The following is a 23,004-nucleotide window of genomic DNA, read 5'->3' as shown; positions in this document are numbered from 1 at the left end:
TATTAGAGAAAAAAATCACAAATTTTCTAGAACGATTGGTTTTGGGGGAGAAATATAGGGGGCGTAGTAATGGGAAGCAAGAGAGATGTAAATACCCCGGTTATGATAATAAGATAACATCACTGCGTTCAAAGACAAATATGATTAAAAGCTGATAAAATAATACTATCCCCGAGCAGTATTTACATTTCCAAAATCATTACTTATAACTAGTGGGGGAGAGGGTTAGAAAGATAATAAAATAGACCGGGCACTATTTAGGCTTGCAATTGCAAAAAATAGATATTTTATATCGTATGTTGTTAAAATTAGATTAAAAAATGTGGCTTTTAAAGTACATTGATTTTAATGAAAACGCGAACAATGGTAACGGGCCGCCAATATAACAATGCAAGAACGCTAATGGAAACTTATTCGTTACATGAAAATATAATTGTGAGCTATAATATTTAAAATCTGAAAGACCAATTTTCGTTAAGGCAGGTTTTTCTTTTAGATGCAAATCACATACTGATTACATATAAATATTTTTCAATCTTACCAACATATAAATTCATCATTTAAATTTTTAAAAATCATTAATGAACTTAGTTTAACATGCTATTCGAAAAAATTTGTTATATTACAGCATTCATTTTACAATTTATCTATCATCTTAATATATATAAATTACGTGTCACGTTGCTTGTCCGCGATGGACTCCTAAACTACTTAACCGATTCTAATCAAATTTGCACACCGTGTGCAGTTTGATCTAACTTAAAAGATAGGATAGCCCTTTTTTGAATTTTTAATTAGAATTTTAATTATTAATTAAAAACTAACTTTCCCGCCAAAAAAATCTTTTCATTTTCCCCACCGCCAAATGAATATCGCTTCAGTTTTTTTTTCCAACAGTCATGAGGCTAGGCTTAAGATTTTTCGGCTGATTATTTGAAACGATTCTATTTATTTTCTTAATGTTTGATGCATTTAAAATCAAACATTGTTAATGAATCGATCTTTCAGATTCATTCTGAAGTACTTTTGAATTAAAATAAGACAGAATAAAGGAAATTAAAAATTTCTAATCTGCATAGCGTTACCCCAACGCGTAGAAAAATTCACGCATTTGCGTTACCACAACTGGCTTTGAAAATTCACGCATGCGCATTGTGTTCTGATTGACAAATATTATCAACAGATGCGGACCTGATTTGAATTATTTTTATTTTAGTTGCATGCTTTTGTAATTAAATTGTATTTATGTTAGTTATATATTTTTTGTATACGCTTATACTTTTAAGTACATCGTTTTTTTAGTTTTTTTAATCTGTTTTCAAGCGATTATTTTAAACGATTCGTTTTATTTTCTTAGTGTTTGATGCATTTAAAATTAAACATTGTTCATTAATCGTTCTGGTCATAATGAATCTGAGAATATTTTGTTGACAAATTCTTGAAATATTACATAAATTAGGAAAGATATTCTTTAGTGCCCATAAAGTTAAGTGACTGTTTTCAGTAATCATATTACAAAAAATGCTTTGTTTCAGTAAAAAATATTATTATATTAATTGCAGATTAATCCTTTCCACTTTAATTTATAGTATAAATTCTACGGGAACTAACAGAAAATTAGAGAGATACATATCACGTTATGACTGAAGGCGTTTATAATATTATGAGAGAATTATATGACTATCAAAAGTTGAAGTTTTAAAATATTTTGATGAAGAAGCTATTAAAGTAGGAATTGCATAAAGTATTTAATTATTAAAATTTTAACGAACATTAAGATTGGCGAACCGGCTGGTCGCCAAAGGCGGCTAGTTATTTATATTTTTGAGCTGACGCTCACTTTTATCCTGGTGGAATCGGATCCGAAATGGAGCTATATGATATCATCAGCATGACAGCAGACAGAAAAAGGCTTTAATAGTTAATTATAAAAAATATATTTGTGTGTGTAATTTTTTTTTCAGGAAAGACACCTGTATAGGTAAACCGAAAAAAGCAAAACCTTATTTAAATATAAAATTTGATCCAAATCGGTAGAGTTGTTTCCGAGATACACGAAATAAACAAATTTATATACATACAAGAAATTCTCGTTCAAAGTTATAATATTAAATAGGATGCAGTTGTGAGATACAGATACCAATATTCATATTCTTTTCTTAAAGAATTCATAATTTTTAAATTATTTTATAAATTCATAAATATTTTATAATTTCATAATTTTTAAACTTAGCATAATTTTTTTAAATTCATATTCTTCTTCAATTTCTTAAAAAATAAACAAAATTATATTGATTTTCAATAGCAAAGTATACTACAAATGCATGATACAGAATTTTACATATATTTATGGAATGATATCTTCCAATCACATTGTAACTATTTCCTTTATTAGCAATGGTTCGAATTCATTTTCAAGTTGTTCAGATTAAATTCCTCAGAGAAAGCACTCAAATAATTAAATGAATATTTTCTTCTACCAAGCATTTAGTGACAAACCATTACGTACCCACATCGCTTCCAAGTGTATGATCAACGTCTGGTTGTTTACTGAAATAGGTACTATCACGTTTTTGCGTTTTCCATTCCCATTCCATTGAACTCGTCCTGCTGGCAGAGTAACCGCAGTCATAGTCATCAAAAGTGCACAACTGAGTGACGTCGCCTAAACAAAAATAAAACATAAATAAACGACTCATTATGAAATTTTCTGATATATCACGAATATAATTTTATACGAAATGTAGCTAAAAAATTTATGAAAAAGATAGTAGGAGAGAAAATAAAGGAAAATCAATTGTGAATTAATAGATTAATTATATAGTACTTACAAATTAAGATAATTATGAAACTAGAACCATATAGCAATCAAAATGCATTCGAAATATCCATTTCAGTTGCAACAAGTATGCGTTAAAGAAAGGTAGACAAAGTATGAGCTAATAGATTAATTGTCTAGTACTTACAAATTAAGATAATTATGAAACTAGAACCATATAGCAATCGAAATGCATTCGAAGTATCCATTTCAGTTGCAACAAGTATGCGTTAAAGAAAGGTAGACAAAGTATGACCTAACAGATTAATTGTCTAGTACTTACAAATTAAGATAATTATGAAATTAGAACCATATAGCAATCAAAATGCATTCGAAGTATCCATTTCAGTTGCAACAAGTATGCATTAAAGAAAGGTAGACAAAGTATGAGCTAATAGATTAATTGTCTAGTACTTACAAATTAAGATAATTATGAAACTAGAACCATATAGCAATCGAAATACATGAGAAGTATCCATTTCGGTTACAATAAGTATGCACTAAAGAAAGGTAGACATTGTTAACGATCTCTTGGTCTGATAAGATGAAACTATCATAATCTGTCAATGCATGGATATTCTAGTGCTATTATATAGTTATCTAATGAACGGCGAAAACGATAATTCGTTTATACAGCTGATATCACACTAATGGATTAACATCTTTTCCATTTACAAACAATTTATTGTGCTTTGATAAGATGAAAAACAAAAACTCTTAAAAATTCTTAATCAGAAACTAGATTAAAATTCTTTCTAAAGAGTTTTCCTTATTTTAACCATTCGCTTAATATTGGCTTAACCAAACACAATTTGAAATGCTAGTAACCAGTTATTTTAAAGTTGATTGTTTCGATTTTTTCCAGTAATTTTTTCTACTGATTTTAACTATAATGCTTTAGAAGTTTACAAAAGAAATAGACTATTATGGATAGTATCAGGACACAAGAAGTAGATTATCATGGATACAATCAGGATACAAGAAATAGACGATCATGGACACTATCAGGATACAAAAAATATACTATCATAGAAAAATCAGGATACTATCATGGTCACATTATAAATGCTGTAGATATATTTGTTTACATTGAATAATTAAATAATACAATAAAGGAAGCATAAAAAGTCTTACGCTTTGTATCTTTGCATTTCCCTGGTGTTAATTCGATGTCGTCTAAGGCTATATCACCACGTACGGAGGATGCTATGTTATGCTTTGCTGTGAAAATTATCTGTAAGAAAAGAAAATTTATTCAAATGTTAATTTTCATTCACCATTTCAACTTCTTCATAAACATGGGTGTAAGAAAAATCATCTTAATTTTCTGAAATTTTAGTTTAAATGCTTGCTTACAACAAAATATGCACTTCACTAAATCATAAAAATTCTTCTCGTCAACCTGCCCGCAAAGGCAGATTCCAATACATCTAAGTTACTATCTGGCAACATAACTTGCTGATGATAGAAACAGTCAATATTAGGGATTGAAAATCACATTTCAGTTTACATTATTGGTTTGAGTGTTATTATATGGTTATTTTATGCTATTTTTTGTTATTGTATTTTTGCTGATTAGTGAACGTATTCTTCTAATTTATTGTTTTGTATTTTCCTTTTCTGTTAAAATGGTATATCTCTTAGGCCTAATTTCAGGAGATTTTCGGGTCACGAGGAATCGATATTAGACTGTTTAGTCTGCATTCCTTCACAGAAAAAATCCCTTTTTTTTTTTAATCCTTGCCTGAGGGTGACCCTTGAGAAAGTCTTCAGGATGGATTCTTTTTTATTTGCTTTAATTTTGATATTTTCCTATTAACTTTGTTTTTATTACTATTGTCTCATTTCATCTGTGTTTTAGAAATAGCTGCATTTGCGTTCTCTAAATATCATGGTGTTTTTTTTGTTCCTTTTTTTGGTTTTAGTTTGATTAAGAAATAATTTTTAATTGCAATTCTGAAATTATTTAGTTCTATTAACCTTTTCTATTCATTCTTTTCTTTCCGTTCTATTAACCTTTTTTGTTTTGTTCTTTTCGTATAAAAGAAATTTACTCTTGTTCTTGTTGAAAAATGCCGTAGCGCTTCTTGAAGCTCTGAACATTTTAAGTGGAGGAATCATTCCATACCCCCATAAGTGGTGACCCAGACGCAACAATATTAAATAATATCCAAGTGACCAAATCACATTATAACAATTCTGTAATAAAAAGAAAAGTTAGACTTTTATTTTTATTGCAGAATTACTAACTGATGTGCGTTTTTACGATGTAAAAATATTTTGATAGTATTTTTAATGATACAATATTCATACAATAGTCATTTTGGTATTTCCCCAAATTTCCAGTTTAAATCTAATTCTAATATCGTTATTGCTGTATATCGTTTTTTTATACAAATTTTTAACAAAAAGCAAATAAAAAAAGGATTTCCAAATACTCGTTGTTGCCTTTTGGAAGAGTCTTGTGAAGCTTACAAATGGAAATAAAAACTCAATGTAGGATTAAAATTTTTAAAAAAATGTAAATGTTTAGAGATGCCAGTTTCTTGCCAAAAATTTTTTTCTATTTAAAATTTATTTTAAAAAAATATTTTCAACAGATTTTAAACAATATATTTCATTTTTGAAGCGAAATCGGATACATGGTGGACATTCAGGCGAAGCTGAAATTTTTTGTTGGCGATAAGTTGCCAAATGTGACAGCCATTTTTATCATTTTCTAATAACCCTAAAAGCGAAAAATTGATGCCTCAAAAGCGATAAATCACCAATTTTCTGCCTGTGTATTTTGTGACTTCAAAAACCTCAAACTAAAGCACCATCATGTTGTCACAAGATAATAAGGAAAAAAATTTTAATGAAATCTACGATCGCAAATTTCAAGTTATCATGTGAGAACATTATTATTTTTTATTTGTCTTAATTAATTTAAGTCCTTATCTAGTTTAAACCGGTTTGAAACAATGACGAGACTTCTCTATCGGTCTCTATCCTCCCCGCCCCCTTCACTCTCTCTCTCTAATTTTTTTAAACTTTTATTTTCAACTTTTCTAGCTGGCAAACAAAGATTTTGAGATGAAAAAAACACATCGTTTTTCTAAATATCGACGCATGCGTAATCTGATAGTTTCGTGATTGTTTCAAACCGGTTTAAACTGGTTAATGACTTAAATTAATTAAGACAATTCGTAAGAATTCAGAGAATGTATAATTTGGAAATAAAGTTGTAATTTTAGTTGGCAATAAATCGCCAAATGTGACAACCTTCTGCATTATTTTCTAATTACCTTATTTTAATTAGATGAAATTAAAATAATATTTATCGATTAAACAAACAATATTTTAACTTGCTTGGTATATTTTTAAAAACCGTTGCGCGAGTTAGGCAATAACACTGTGATTTCTAAGGGAAATACTACAACAGTAGGCTATAAATAATTCAAAAGCTATACAGTGAAAGCCAATTCCAAAATAAAACTACATTAGCAGACGATAGATAATAGAAAAACAATACTGTGAAAGCCGACTCCAGAATAAAACTACATTAGCAGACGATAGATATTTCATAAGCTATACAGTGAAAGCCGATTCCAAAATTAAGAAAAGATAAATCGTCAATTTGTTGCCTACGTATTTTGAGGCTTCAACAATTTGTTGCTTTCAAATCGCTTCAAAACCCTCAAGCCAAAACAACGTCATGTTCTCACATGATAATAACATAAAGAATATCCCAATTTTCTCAACAGTTTCTTAAATTAAAAAATAAATAAAATTTAGTATAAAAATAATTAATAAAAACAAATCAATTACTATCATTTGTCTAGTATAATTTTTTTTAATAATCCCAATTGTTGGGAGAATATATGCAACTCTGCTAATATCGAGATATTTTTAAATCTTTTTTACTTACCCTGTAGCCTTTCAGGTTCATGGTACCCGATTCCGAAGCGGTAAAAAATGCCTCTTTCCATCTGTCTCCTTGCGTCCGTGACCGGTAGAAGTACTTCTTGGTGTCAGATGCTTGACTGACACTCTGAGTTGAGACAGTTAGAGAACCGATGTCTGCACCGTACATGTGATAGAAGAATCGAACGCAATAGTCCTTTTTTATGGCCACTGTTTGCAGTGACACTGCGTTCGTCTTGGCCGCACTCACGTTTACAAAGAGATAGGTGCCATTTGCTGCAAGGAAATTAACATTTGCTATTTAAAAGGGGGAAATCTATGCATATAAAATGTTAACATACGTGGCACAAAAAACGAGCTTTTTACTAATTGTCGAATAGCAACATCCAAATATAAACAAAACATCATACACATTTGAGACAGCTTCATTTTACAGCTGTATTGAATCGAATGCTTCAATTAACTAATTAATGGAGTTGCAAAATATTATTAGAAGTGTTCTGGAGATAGATCGCCTTGTCACCAAAAAGGACATTCAGTCAGAGGAAAGAAGATATAAAAAAAATCAAGAAATAGGCTTTCAATAAAAATTTTAATAAAGTGTAAAAGAGTCTTCTAAAGTTGGCAAATAAATAATCGTGGTAAGATTATAGATTAATGTACGGTTTCTCGCCAAGCACGTCGAAATTGTGCCAATTGTCCAAAAACTCTCTAAAAGTCTGCAATCCTGGGTATATAACAGAAATGCTAACAAACGAAAATTGGCGCGATTATATTTGGCGAGAATATGTTTCAAAATTTTAAAATAGGCTTAATCGGTACTAGATAAGTAAGCGGGTAAGGTTTATGTACGGTTTTTCGCCAAGCACACTCTCTAAAAGTCTGCAATATACCAGAAATGCTAATAAACGGTTTTTAAAATTGCAATAAAAAATGCAATAACAAAAAAACAAAAACAAAAAATCTTACCTGTTCCAGTCGTGTGATCTATCGATGGTCCGGTATCAGCCGCATTTACTTTTCCTTTTCCGATTCTCCAGTTTTCTTTGTTGCCTTTTACGTTTGATAGAAATGAGCATATGCTGTTTTGCTCAAAATCACAACTGTATTTCCTGGTTTGTGCTATGAATAAAAAGATAAAAATATGTTTAATTTAAATGAATTTCTAAACCTATCTAGTGCATATATGCACTTCATTCATTTTAAAAAGAAATATCCAAATGATAACAGTGCCAAAATATTAGAATTACGATTGCAACTAGCGTTGAATTTTTATGACACTGTGTGCACGCATATCTGAAAAATGACAATTTTATGGCATACAAGTAGGGGAAAAGTTCAGTTCAGTTATATCAACGTCCCGTTGTAAAGCAACACTAGGGCTATTTTGGGACGGACCTCGTCATTTTGAGCAGCGGTCAGATGACGAGAACGACACCTGAGCTGACACCCCCTCTCCTAACTTCTGCACCACAAGGAATGGACTTTTGATCCCGATGAAAAAGTATGAAAAGTGTATTTTTATATTTGGATAAATATTATTATGTAAATACTCTTGCAGTTCTAGAAAAAGGTTAATCTAGGTTTTGTTGACATTTTGCTCTTGTTCAATGCATAGTGATAGAACTATATATTTTTTCACAAGAAAGTTTATGGTTGTTTCCGAAGCATAAAAATGTAAGCAATCTTCAGAAAGGGAAACAATCGTAAAAAATTAATAAATATAGTGAAATTTATTTCTTATGTAATAATTAATATGCTATGCTTTTAATGAGATATTCTTGTTTTTGTACTCTTTTTTTGTTACGAAAGTGATTTAGATCTAATAATAATCAAAATAAAATACATAAAAGAAATTGTTTCATTTACAAGAATGCTCGCGATGAATAAAAAAAAATAATTACTTATTATTTATAAAAATATTGATTCAATAAGCTTATTTTTTAACTTATTTTACTATATCATCAAAGGGCATCCCAAAAATAGGAGATGTTAAATTTCCAGGTAAGCGACTGGCTCTCGTTTCCCTGGTGGGTAAAATAATGGCATGAGGCTTGCTACCTCCATGTTGATGACGAGATATACCTCCTACGGGAAGGGTAGTATCGTGGCCGGTAATGGCCATCAGGACTGAACTATAATTACTGCCAGAATTCCAGTGCGACGATGCAGGTCATTCAAATTACCTAGCTCTGTTATGGTTACTATATTAAAGAACTACAACTTTTCTTTCACCTATCCAATCTCTTTTTATCCGGGTTTTCATTCGCGGTTGTTTAAAATGACTTTATGTATCCTTTATGCTAAATCTAAAAGCGAGGTATTAACCTTTTGCACTCGGAAAAGTAGTACGATGCGTAGTTATTCACTTCATTTCGAAGATTTGTTTATTGCTCTGAAAAATAAATATACACAATTGTTTTAGGTCGAATTTCTTTGACAAATTAATCTACATCTTTCTTACCTTTTTGTAGGTATTTTGAACAATAAAAATTGAAAAATAAATAAATAAAACATCAAAATGATGCACCGTCCGAGTGCAAAGGGTTAAGAAATTCCAAAATGGATGACATAAACTATTCTTATGTAAAATATAAAATAAACAGAATATAATGATTTCATAGAAATATGAAGATCTTAGTTTATCCTTTTATTCATAGAATAGATTACATATTACTTATTATGCGTGAATGCGCAAGATTTGACAAAATATTTCATTCCTATTTCATCTCATCTATGCAACTTAACTCCAGCAGTAATCTCCGATTCACAAAAGGGATCGTGGGAAGAAGTCTCCGTCTTTCTATACCAATAATCTTAGCCTGACATGCAATAAACTTAACTTTTTACATTAAAATTAGTTATTTTTAATGAATCTTCATTAACCCGATGTTGTCATTAGTCCAACAATCCCCTAATCTGATATACGCCGGATTATTATTAAAGTATTACCCTTCGTGTGGCATCCCAGATATGAATATGAGACACTTCAACTTCAATGGATAGTTTTCGCTTCCCTGGTGAGCATACTAATGTTGTAAGATCATTCCTACAACCAGACGTTCTCATGGCTCGTGCGCGTCTTGCGTCCGACGCATTTTGCCCTCTTTCCCCTCATTTGTGGTTATCCGGGGGTCTTTGATATCTGTTCATTTTACCGACAGTTTGCAAGAAGCTCCCGACCGACGTTCACAGACGAGAGTGGTTCTACAATGGGTCACTATTTACGATATTATAAGAAAAGGCAAGGTACCATGGGAACGGAGATCTACGGGATTGTAACATAACCATTGAAGGCTAATAGGAGTTAGTCTTGCTTTCCAGTTGTAGAGAAGTTGCTGATCCTTCAATAACCGCCCCCCTGCTCAAGCAGGATGAGAATAACTCCTTTGGGATTACTGAAGTATCTCTATATGTTAAATTGTATGAATTAAGCTTGGTTAGAAAGGGTAGTGCAATATTTTAGAAGCGTAAGTTGAATATTTGGTGCCATTGTTATTATATGTTCTTAAAATTCCGCTGAAACAAGTCAACTTTTTTTTTAGAGTAATTGGACCTGTTTGTACTAGCATGTTTAGTTTAATTGTATTAACGTCCCGTTATAAAGCAACACTCGGGCTAGTTTAGGACGGATCTTGTCATTTTGAACCGCGGTCAGATGACGAGGACGACACCTGAGCTGGCACCCCCCTCTCAACGCGACACCACACCAGCGGGAGGACGTTTGGCATGACGGATTTAATGTGCAACAGACCCCCTCACACGACGGTTCTTCGGTGGAATCGGGTCTCGAACCTGAAACCCTACGGCTCACAAGCCGAGAACTTACCACCAGGCCACCGCGGTCCATTACTAGCACGTATTTTAAATGTTTCAAATCCGTCTGAAAAAGGTAATATAGTAAGAAAATGGGAAAAGAAATTCAGAACAAACAATCAAAAATGCTGTAATCTTCAAATCATATGCTATTTTATTATTATAACATATAGTAATGTAATTTTATTTATAATTATATTAGTTGTATTGTAATTATTATTATAATAAACAATTTATATTTATAATAATTATTCAATAATTTATATTATCTTTATAATTATATTAGTTATATTGTATTTATATTATGTTTATTATTCTACTAAAAAATAGCATAGTATATTTTTATTTTAATTATTGTATATATTTTAATTTTTAACTTATAATTCTTCCTTATAAATATTAGGAAACTTGATACATCTTTTTTCTCAAATTTACGTCTTGTATTGAATCAAAATTTAATTCAATAAAATGACCAATTGAGAATTAAATGATGAAAATAGTGAAATAACCCGCTGTCATCAAAATTTTAAAACTTTAACGCATCAGACAGTGAATAAAAATTCGATGAAGTAATTCCATCTTTGCAAACCTAAAATCATTAAGCGAAGCCTTTTTATTAACATTTTGATTTTAATGTATCAATAAAAATGCTTCCCTTGAAGATTTTAACATCAAATAATAAATATTTTAATTAATACCAAGTGATGGATGTAATAAAATTCTATGATTAAAATCTATAAACTCGAACTTTTTTGTCCGCGTGTGGAAGAAAGGCGATATAAAAAAGAGAATTCAAATTTTTTATGAATCAATAGAATAAACAGTGAAAAATCTTCAATTTGACGTTCTCGTTAATATTCGATCTTGTCGTGATTCTTTTCCGTTCATTTTAATGTAAAAAAAAAATCTTCGTGGCATCAAAAACGTTCAGCAGTTTGTCTCTAAAAATTATAAAAGGATTTTTTTTTTTTTACAATATATAAATTCTATTCACAATGATGCAATTAAATCAAACGTCTCGACAGCCGAAAGTCACAAAATTAACTTTAAAAAGGTAGAGAAACTTAAAAGGGTTATTTAAATAACTTTCTTAATTTCCAGCTATTGTTAAAAAAAAAAGTCTAAAATATCGTAATATATTCATGAACGTGATTTTTGTTGTTGTTGTTGTTTTTTGTTTCCTAATAAAATTTGGAAAAGAAGAAATAATTATATATTTAATTCAAGAATAATTATTTAGATAAATTACTTTGTAATTAACAATGCATTTTGTTCGGTAATTAATTTTTTGTTTGCATTTAATTTTAGGATTTTGATAATATTATCCAAATTATTACATTTCTCTATTATTATTATCCGAAATTATAATCATAATAACAGAAATGACTAATTTAATAGACCATGTAGGCAATTGCCTAAAGGCCCTGTAATTCTGAAAGGCCTCGAGATTTCAAGATTATTTTTGCAGTATTTTCAGAGTAATTTAGATTTTGCTTTCATTTGATTTAGAAATGCCATGTACTTAAATTTATCCAAATTAAAATAAATCAACACTGAAATTTTAGAACATTATTCTCAGAATTTTTTCATATTTTCAAATTAGCTTACTTATTAATCTAATTTTTTTGTGACAATAGGTAAATTTAAAGATCAATAGTCTTGATAAAGTTTGTATTAAATAAAAAATAAAGCTACATAAGTTTTGTAACAATTTAACATTTTTTTGAAATATGGTTTTTTTTAAAAATTAAATCAATCTTTTAATATTCCCGATACCGAAATTAGCTGTCCTGATTTATCTCGGTTTTGAATTAAACGTTTTGCTGTTTAAGTTTGTTATGAAATTTTTTATTGAAAACTGATTTTTAAAAATTAAAAAAAAATCATAAAAAAATATTTGAATGCGGAAAGTGGTGAAAAAAAATGAGGTAAATACAAAATTGGAGCGCCTATCCTTTTTTTAAAAAATTGGGCGATACTATTATATTACTAAAAACTGTAAACAGTTTGTAATAATTTAAACCAAGATTCGACAGTATGTCATTTTGTACCAGTTTCTTGAATGGTGTACTTAAGAGTTTTTTCTTAAAGCACTTTGAAAAATATTCATTTTGAAATATGCACAAAAATACAGAAAACTAGGTCACACGCCCCCTAAAAAACATGATATCGATAAAAAAAAATTGATGAAGCAAATTCCTTTTCTAGAATGAGATAAAAAATTCCAGACTTTTTGGGTATCAATAGAATGGGCGTTTCAATCAAAATCAGAGGAGGAAATAGGAGAAGAATATTATCTTCCGATCATATTGTTGTAACAATCGAAATTGATATGTCGGTTTCAGTTGAGAATCTTATCATAACAGAAATGTCGAACAAGTTCAGAAGATAATATAGAATGAATTATCGAAGTACTTATAATTCTGAAGTGACAAAAAAAATTCAGGGGCATTAAAATGCAAATTCACAACTTTTATCTGAAACATTTATGAATCACTATTTTGTTTCAGAAACACAAAGATGAGTTTTTTTTACATATGTCAGTACTTAAATGGTTAAATGAAAGGCAATAGTTGATTGTTTCATTTACTATCTAACTGATTCATTCTAATTTCTTCGATGGCCTTTTTTATTAAAGCAGTGATGAATCACTATTTTATCTCATTTTAGAAACAAAGCTATTTTATACATATACTGATATTTAATTCGTTGATTCATTCATTGATTAATTGATTCATTCTAATTTTTCTTGTTTTTTTCCCCCTTTATTGAAACAAAAAAAAATTGCAAACTCTATATTCTAGAAGTTCATACCAAGAGATTCATAGAAAACCTTTTAAAATTACAAAATGCAATTTCACGAATATTTTATCTGAAACATTAATGAATCGCTTTTTATTTATCTCATTTCAGAAACAATGATGAGCTTTTTTTTACATAATACAATATTTAAGTGGATAAATAGAAAAATTTTCAGTGGCTGATTCATTCTTTGACCAATTCGTCCTAATTTTCACGATCTTTTTTTTTATTAAAGTAAAAATTTGGATACTATATTCAAAAGATTCAAAACTGTGTTTGTTTCAGTTAATTACTTTCTACATAAGTACAAATAAATAATTTCTGTCAGTATTTGGAGCTGGTAAAAATCATAATTTTTTTAAGCACATTCATTTTTTTTTTCAAAAATGATTTCCAACTTTCTTAATAAACACAAATCTCTTTTGCACTTTTTTCTTCTTGAATTTGACTTTTCAAGTCTAAACTGGTTATTATCCTAAAATTGGTGGGTTGAAAGAAAATGAGAGGAATTTTGAAAACATTAATAAAATGCATTTTAAACTTTAAACGAATATACAATTTAAAATTAAAGCAAGCATATAAATGTGTATGAATTATATATATACACAAATAATATTTAATAATTTAAATTTATGCATATAAATAAGTACAATTTAATTCAATTTTCAGCATCAAATTTGATTTAATAATCCTGAAAGAATTTTGAAAACTGCAGCCACTTCTAAAATTTTCATTTGTAAATGCTTTATAATGTTGCAGAAGTATCTATTATGCTGTTAAAATGTAAAAGATTTTAGAAAATTCTGAAAATTTCCAACATATTCAAGTAATCCAAAATATTCTAGAATATTCTTAAATGCTTCAGAATGTTCTAAAAACTTCTATTGCTTATATATAGAATGATAGCAAATGGATTGGAATGTGTAGAATTATCTATAATTGTCAAAAATTTCCAGAATATTGTAAATATTTTAAATTGTTCCAAAATAGAATAAAATCTAAAAATAATTTAGAATGCTTTAAAAAGTTAAGCGAAGTTCTACAACTTTCCAGAATACAACAGTTTAAGAATATTCTAGAATGTTCCCAAATGCTAACTTTTTATAATATTTAAGGGTTAATTATCTCATGTAGCCATATTTTTGCTCATTTAATAAGGATCAATTTAAATTAGATTTGCAATAAGGTAATAGATTATAAGTTTAATTTAAACCGGTCTTTTAGGAGATGTGTGTACAACAAATTTACACACATTGAGTTTTATTTATTTCAAGATTATTAATATGGAATTTATAGTTTCTAAATTGAATATATTTGCTAATAAAATTAATGTCCATTATAAAATTTGTATCCAATGCGATTTTCAGAGGGAAACATTTTCGAAACTAGCAATTCTATAATGCTTTGATCGTTGTTTTTTTAAAATTTCATTTTATTTTTCATTCGCAATACTCCAGAAATAAAACTGCGATTCTTCAATTAAGTATAAGATATTCATTTTTCAAATCATAAAAACTTCCTTTTCTAAACATACAAATGGGACCACACTTATTGATTTATTTTCTCAACAACTGATAGTGATTCATAATAATTTTAATGCTTTTCCTCCAAATCGCAAACTTTATATTTAAAGGTATATTTTTAGGTTTAACTTTGAAAAAATGGTGAATCCAATGCAAGCTAGTTTAATAGACGGGAAATTGCTCCAATTTAATTTTGGAATTCATGGATAGTCTTCCGAAATAGAAAAAGATAGAGCATCTGAAAACAGTATATGACAAACAAATTACAGACGTGGCTTTATTTGTCACGTGACTACGATACCATACGAAGTGCCCTCATTATTTAAGTTTTATAATAGGATTTCTGAAAATTAGAAACTTTAAAAATCCTGAATCAGATAATAAAAAATACAGATGACAGAAATTAAGATCAGCCTTTAAATAACCTATATTGCTAACTTTATATTATTTTTTGAAAGAAAGTTAAATAATTGCAAATTAAAAGATGGCAACTCTTTCAGACTATTTTTTAGAATGAAAAACTTTGCCTTTAGAAATTCAAGAACCGAAATGAAAGGACCTTATTTTAATCTACGACAAATATTTTTTTATTCTAGTTTAACATGTGAAATTAATAATTATCGCTATGATTGTTTTTGAGAATAACGATATTAAAATCAATTAAGGTGAGAGATCTCTTCACAATTCTTTAGTTTTTGCAAATAATTCGTTAGAAATTTAAAGTCATGGTTGATTATTTATATATTTTAAAATTAAAAATTTAATACATATTAAAATCTGAGATTATTTGCAACCCCATTTCTCAGTATCTTAAGTATTTTGATACTTCATTTGTTTAAGAAAGGTAAGGGGTATCAGGAAATGTTTATTTCTTTCATTTTAGAGATAATTTTTATACAAATGAGCACAAAGTATTGATTCTTCCCCTCTGTTATTATGTAACATCTAACAAAATACTTTAGATTTTCAAAATAGAAATTAATATGGAAAAAAATTGTATTAATACGAAATGCTAAGGTTTTGCATATTTTTCACAAATGTTTTCATAAATAACTATAAATCTCTCTATTATATCCAAAATCTAATGTAAACATTGAGTTTTATTCGTTTTGTGATTGGTGTGTCACCTCAAATGTCACCTGACCCAAGACATTTGAGGTTTGTTTTTCCAGTATTGTTTCAAATATTTAATGAAAATTATTATTACGTTTAGTAAGTATTCTTACTGTACTTGGCGGTGAAATCGTGTCAAAAAAGGAAAAGTAAAGGTTTTATTAATATCATATTAGCAGAAAACGAGTTCAAAACAATATTATTTGTTAATTCTACTTTTAGAACACAGATTTGATGGAAATATTAATGAATAGATTCCTATTTATTTACCATTCTCGAGTAACAAACATTTTTCGTCTCTCGGCCAGCAATGGTCTGAAAATCTAAGCAAAATCCGTGTTAACCTTGAATTCTTTTATAAATAGTAATGGGGCGTCAAGCGATATCAGATGACGAAAGGCCGAGTCAATTTGAAAAGAAAAACTGATCGTGAAGTTGCTTCGTTGGTGGGAAAATGTGAAAAATTGATTTAATATATAGATTTTGGAGATATAAGCAAGAAATGTTCTCATTGTCGAGCTTTGAGTTTTGAATCAGAAGTAGGCCGATCTGTAAATGTATGCTGTCATCATGGAAAGATTAAATTTCCAACGTTGAAAGAATGGCCAGTGAAGTTAAAAAATTTTCTAACTGGAACTAATAAATATCGGGTATAATTACGGACAATATCGAGGTTGGCGATCAAAAGCGAGAAGAGGACGAAGCCTCCTAATCATAAATATTTTTCTTTCCATTCAAGTTATATAAAATATTGTAATTAGACTATATAAACTTTTTGAAAGGAAAAATATACCGTCATTTTTTTCTATTTAATAAAACATTTGGAACTAAAAAACAAACTGAAAGCATATAAACTATGAAAAGAAACTTCATATAAAATCAATAAATTATACGTTTTTTCTTTCTTATAGAACTTGGTACAGTGATGGTTATTGTATAATAAATTAGGAAAAATTAATTAATTTGGAATCGCTTGTATCAATACTTTCTGTATTTTTGTACCAATTTAAAAATAAATTAGTTTGGTTTGTTTAATGTAAAATAACTTAAATGTGACACTGGTGGAATAAGAAAGAAATATTTTAAAAGTGTGAATCAAAAGTATAAATTTGAATTTAAATTCATAGAGTTATAATAACTTCTTCAAATATTGGAACACACAAAGGAAAAGGAACACACAAAGAATATATTAGACAAAGCATATAATAAATTTCGCATTTATAATTATTATTAATTGTATTTTCTTTTTTTTAAAACTTTAATTGAACTTTTATGCAGAGTATTAGGACTTTTACAAAAAAAAATTATAATCTTATTTGACCAATCATTTCAAAAATAACAGTGTAAATTTACAAATACTTTAAAATTATAAGCATTTATTTTGACAACGTGAAATATCCGAAAGATATTTATTTGACATTCATTCTACGCTGTAATGCGTAAATAAATTAATTATTTAACACCAATAAACAGTTGGTAAATTGGTTTGAATATAACTAATGTGAAATATGAATTTTTTTAGCCCATTAAATATTTAATAAAATGTAATTTTATATTAAAAATAAAAAAGGCTTAATGTAAATTTTTATCTGAAAAATTTCATTATTCTACAAGTGTTGATTCACCTCATGCCTTTACTCTATTTCTACCAATTTTTCTCCTTTTTTTTCAAACTGAGAAAAATGGGAAAATATACCTTTTATCTCGAACTTATTATTCTAACATAAATATCTCATTACCTGAATGCATTTACATTTTTTTAATAATCATTTGAATTCTGATAGGAAAGATTAATTCTACCAGAATATATTTGCATTTTTTTAAATAATCGTTTGCGTTCTGATGGGAAAAAATACGCAGGTATTGCCAAAACTTACAGCTAAATAAAATTAATCGCGATTTTTTTTAATCGCGTAAGAGAGTTATTTATATAAAATAGAGACAGAAATTAATTAATCGCTATGAATGAAATGTTTGTCGTGTTGTCAACATAGAAACAGTTATCTTCCCACTAAAATCATTTCTTACTGTTGTAATGGCTGTCAAAATAAATATTTATGCCGATAAATGTATTTAAAGTACTTTAGGAATTTTTTTTAAATAATAGAGGTCAGGGTAAACCGAAAATTCTATATATATTATTACAATATTTAAAAGCATCTTAAGAAAAAAAGAAATGAGCTAAATAGAAGACCAAGTTTACTTTAATTTATCCTGCTAATGATTATAATGCAATTCTGGAATAGAAAACAGATTCCAGTAAATCTTGGCATTTTATACAGTCAAACAGCTAACATAACAAAAATAATTTACGTTTGCTTTTTTTGTAATTTAATTCTTTTTTTAATATGACTACCAAAATTATCATTCATACTTGGAAATACCCATGGTCAATAGAAAATTTACTTATTGTTGACTATTTCCACCAGAATAATCCGAAGCGTTCTATTTTAATATCTGAGACTCTTACATGACTCTGAAGCAATATGACCACATCGATACATTATTCTTAATTTTTTTTTTCGATACAGTGTGAAATGGAAAAATAATATTAATTACAAAGTTCTTTAAACTAAAAGGCTCAACTTCTGATTTATCATAAAAGGGTGTACATTTTCAACAAAGAAAGTTTGATTAAAGCTCATGATAAAGCATATCAATGAAGGGAAATAGTATTGATAAAATTATAGTTGCTACCCACCTCCCATCTTTCATAAATACAGCCATCAGTAAATGAATGCATTCAATAAAATATATTACTTCTTAATTTAGCTTGTAAGTTGCAAGTAAACGTTATAGATTATATATAGAGTATTTGAAAATCATTAATGTGTCTTTAATTTTCTGGATAAATTAACAGTGTTTAAAAAATGTTATATTCCTGATAAACAATTATTTAAAATAATTTTGAATTCCACAACAAAAATAGAATTTCATATATTGTAATAGATTCTGTTTACATTCATCTACTATTAAGATAAATAAAAAAAATTAAGGAATGAAACTTAAGAATAATAAGTAACACTTTACACTTTAATTGCATGAATTTTCATAGTAATTTTTTTTTCTCTAGAGATGCAGATACACTTGATAAATATGTGCCTATTTACATATTTATCAATTGAAAAAAATTCTTTCGGATAAAAAAATGCATATTTTATAAATGAAAAACAGTAATCAGACAACCTACAATTGTTTAAAAAAAAGCAACACAAAAATTTATATCTAAAGGAAGAATTTCAGACATACGTATAACTTGAAGTAAAATTAATGACAAGGAAAAGTTCACAGATTTCGGTTGGAGGGAAACATTTGATGAATTTGAAAAGGCAAACATTTATATAGCAAACGATAATAAAAAAGGAAAGTAATCAGTCGTTGTTAATTCAGACATTTTTAATTTCTTGTAAAATAATAATATATATAAAATGTGGTTAACAGAGAAAAATTAAATGAATAGATGTTTTTACGCAAGTTTGCATTTTATGGTTTTATTATAAAGAAAAGAAGTGATTTTATGTCAATATATAATTTTTATTAAGATACCTATATATTTGCATCAAGTAGCCTAGAATATTAATAATAGCAAAAATATTATGAACGAAATTCGATTAATGAGATTATTCAAATTTTTCTAATTCAAAGAAAGTATTAAAAACAAATTCAATTGTTTTCAACTGCTTTATTTTTCATGTGATATTTATAATAAATAAATTAATTTAATTACAATGATTTTAGTTACTCTACGCCATTTTAATTTAGATCTTTATATTAAGATTTCTAAAACGATATATTTGTTATTATGGAAATCATTTTCTAAATATTTTTAAGTTAAACTTGAAACTAAAATATTTCGAATTTTTTTCATCTCTTTTTAAGAAATTGATAAAATTCGCAAAAATATCATCTGTTTATTCAAACAGAAAATTAACAAGGAGATAAACTCTTTCAATGCTTCTACAATTAAAGAAACTCAAATTTAGGCCTCAATGCCTATCAGTTTTCAAAGCATTCGGAAATTCGAATGCATTTTGAAAAAAAAAAAATTTAAAAAATCAGTTTTTTTTTTTTTTTTTTTTTTTTAAAGAAAATTATGGAGCTGTTTTTAAAAATGGATATTCTCAATAAATTAAGTAAGTGATTATGTTCTTCAAATAACGAATGTTCCTATCGGTATAATTTGAGAGGGGGGGCTCTTATGGGGTGAGGTTTCTTCTCCTTTTGATTTAGTGAAATATCGGTTTGTATTGCATAATTCTTTAAATTTAAAAACGTATACCCAATAGAAAATCGGCAAGATCTCTCATTTTAATGTATACATATAAAAGTATACCATGCAAGACTTTCAATTATAACAAATGGTCTTTTATGTTTTTTTTTCTTTAATTTTATTAAAAACGTTTGGGCTTATATATATTCCTATAAACATGAAACAATGAATGAAAATTAGAGATAATTAACTACATTATTACCAAGAAAATATTCCTAATAATTATTAAACTATTAAATTATCTATCAATATTACATTATTAATAAACGTTTCACTGTTGATTAAATAACTATTACGACTTCATGACCAATTGATTTCATATATTCGATTTTTTACCTGAGACATAATATCCAGTCAAGACCAATATCAAAATGCAGATCTTAAGGACCGCCATGGCGATGCCTTATAGATTGTCCGAATGTCCTTCACTGACCACTATCATGCACAAGTAAGGTGGACATTCACGAGATAAAATTCAACACTAATTTTTTTGAGAATTCCTGTAGGAGATCCAACAGAGTTACCTCTGCAGTGGAACACGCTGCAGGTGCGAGGGATAAAAAATCGTCTGCCCTTTTAATACCTCTCCAAAAAAATTATCACAACAATGCCCCCAAATTAGAAATAACAATAACTAGATACGCGTACCTCCCCCAAACCAAAGATCAGCTACTTTTTCATTCTTTGAGATGCTAATAATTATTCTTTTGAAACAACCTGTTGATAAGATGTTGTATTGTTTAGCCTCCCAGCTCAGATAGCAGGCAAACGAAAAGAAAAGCGATATCTTCATTAGGGCGATAGTTCCCCCAATCAGATGTCTCACCTGATTAATTTACCTATCTCTGTATACAGATTTGTAGAAAAAAAATTATATAATTTATTGGAAATATGAAGTTATTTGCAGATTTTTAATGCCGAGTCATGCACTGTCTTGTCAGTTCGTGATATTAAAAGCATTCTGAAGACAAATGAATCTGTAATGAGTTTGATAGCAAAGGAAAATAATTTTAGTTCTGCAAATTGACTCACAACAATTTTAAGGATTGACTGCATCTGGTCTTAAACTGTTATTTGAGGTTTTGTGTATTGTCAAAGAAAATTATGTATCGCCAATAATTCTAGCTTTTACATCAAAATTTCCTGTTTTGTTGAGTGAGATTTTTGACATAAAAGTTGTAATTTTTAATTAATTAAAACATTTTGATTGCCAAACAATGAAAAGAAATTTTTTAACTTTTATCAAAATATATTAATTCTGAAGTATATTCAATAGAAAAAAAATTGTGTTAACATGCATCGGCATTTTAAGCAAAATTAATAATAACAATAATAATTTGCGTAGTTAGTAGTATATAATTAATTGATATAAAATTAGGATAACTATTGTCAGTTATTCTCTTGCAGAATTTATATATATATATATATATATATATATATATATATATATATATATATATATATATATATATATATAGAAAGAGAGAGAGAGGCTAAATAGAAGAGAGAAAGTAATTGTGTCTTTTTTAGACAAATTATCTCTTAATATACTTCATAAATTTCTTCGCGGTTTTTTTTTTTTTTTTTTTTTTTTTTTTATATTGTGAAGTGTAAAGAAATTTTTAGAGCTGTTTTCATAAAAATGAATTAAATAGTTAGTTTCTTATATTTAAAAGCTATGTTTCCATTGTGCATGTGCAGTAATGCGTTATAAAATAACCTGATGTCATCCAAAATTTGTTTAAGATAAATTAATAGAAACCCAAACATGGGGAAGAGAAATATTTGAAATGTCAACTTATTTTATTTTATTAATTCTGAAAAATATTTATTTAACTTTAAAATTGTTTTAAAGGTTCCTACTCCTGAAAAATTTATTTAAAAATTTGGCTACATATTTTAAATATTTGATAGGGGTTGAAATTCGATGTTGAAAAGGGTTGCCTTCACACTACAAGCAATGAACATATAGTTAAACTACCACTCACAATTTTTAACTAATTTTTGTGTCATTCTTTAAAAATTACTGAGAAAATAATAATAAAATCGTTTGGTTACAAACGGATTTCATGCTACAGATTTTCTTCTCTTATTTTTTGATCCACTGAATGGCAACTTAAAGAATGAAACGTAAATGACCAATAATTCATTAGGATGATTTAAATTAGTGATTCAATCATTTTTCCTCCAGCTTAATATAAATCATCTTTGCAAATTTTGTTGAAAGAATTGTTCTTATGTATGTTTAAAAAAAAAACTTCTATTAAAATTATCTCAATTTTTAAGCAAATAATTTGTTATATCACTAACACTTATTTTGCAGCTGAAGATGAAAGATTATCAAATCTATCTGCTTCTCAAGATCCTTTTCTCCTCCCCCCCCCCCGTCATTAGTTGGCAAATTTTCTTGTTTTCATTAAAATAAAGATAAAAATATTTTTAAAATAATAGAAAGAAATAGAAAGATTTTTCGTATTTTAATATTTTATATAAAAGAAATCTTTTGTATTAAAAACACCATATCATGCATATAGCAGATTTTAAATGTACTAATTTTAACTTTTCACTATAAATATATCCGAATAAATAAACAACACATAAAGTTACAAGTTTCAAACACTGACCTATAAAGAAGATTTAAATGAAGACTTGCAACAATTAAATAAATAATCAATTTTTCAGTAAAAAAGCATGAAAATAATTAATTTCCAAGAAACATTGCATGTATCTACAAATATACTATAAAAGATTAAAAG

At 27.9% G+C, this 23,004-nt stretch overlaps 1 protein-coding gene across 2 annotated transcripts in view; it reads right to left on the bottom strand.

Moving 5' to 3' along the window:
* LOC129975025 (MAM and LDL-receptor class A domain-containing protein 1-like) overlaps positions 1 to 20,788 on the bottom strand; it is a 170,514-nt gene extending 149,726 nt beyond the window's left edge. For both annotated transcript variants that reach the window (XM_056087888.1, XM_056087889.1), the window contains exons 1-5: positions 20,585 to 20,788; positions 7,694 to 7,846; positions 6,729 to 7,000; positions 3,953 to 4,052; positions 2,510 to 2,665 (exon numbers count right to left, since the gene is read on the bottom strand). In XM_056087888.1, coding sequence (XP_055943863.1) covers positions 2,510 to 2,665; positions 3,953 to 4,052; positions 6,729 to 7,000; positions 7,694 to 7,846; positions 20,585 to 20,642 — 739 coding nt within the window. In that variant the 5' untranslated portion in view covers positions 20,643 to 20,788. The remainder of the gene's footprint in view (positions 1 to 2,509; positions 2,666 to 3,952; positions 4,053 to 6,728; positions 7,001 to 7,693; positions 7,847 to 20,584) is intronic.
* Between the last annotated feature and the right edge of the window lie 2,216 nt (positions 20,789 to 23,004).

The sequence above is a fragment of the Argiope bruennichi genome, chromosome 7 (genome assembly GCF_947563725.1).
Source record: "Argiope bruennichi chromosome 7, qqArgBrue1.1, whole genome shotgun sequence".
In the NCBI taxonomy this organism is placed as follows: domain Eukaryota; kingdom Metazoa; phylum Arthropoda; class Arachnida; order Araneae; family Araneidae; genus Argiope; species Argiope bruennichi.
Note: the sequence above shows the minus strand (reverse complement) of the source record. Positions and strands in the feature narration are given on the sequence as shown.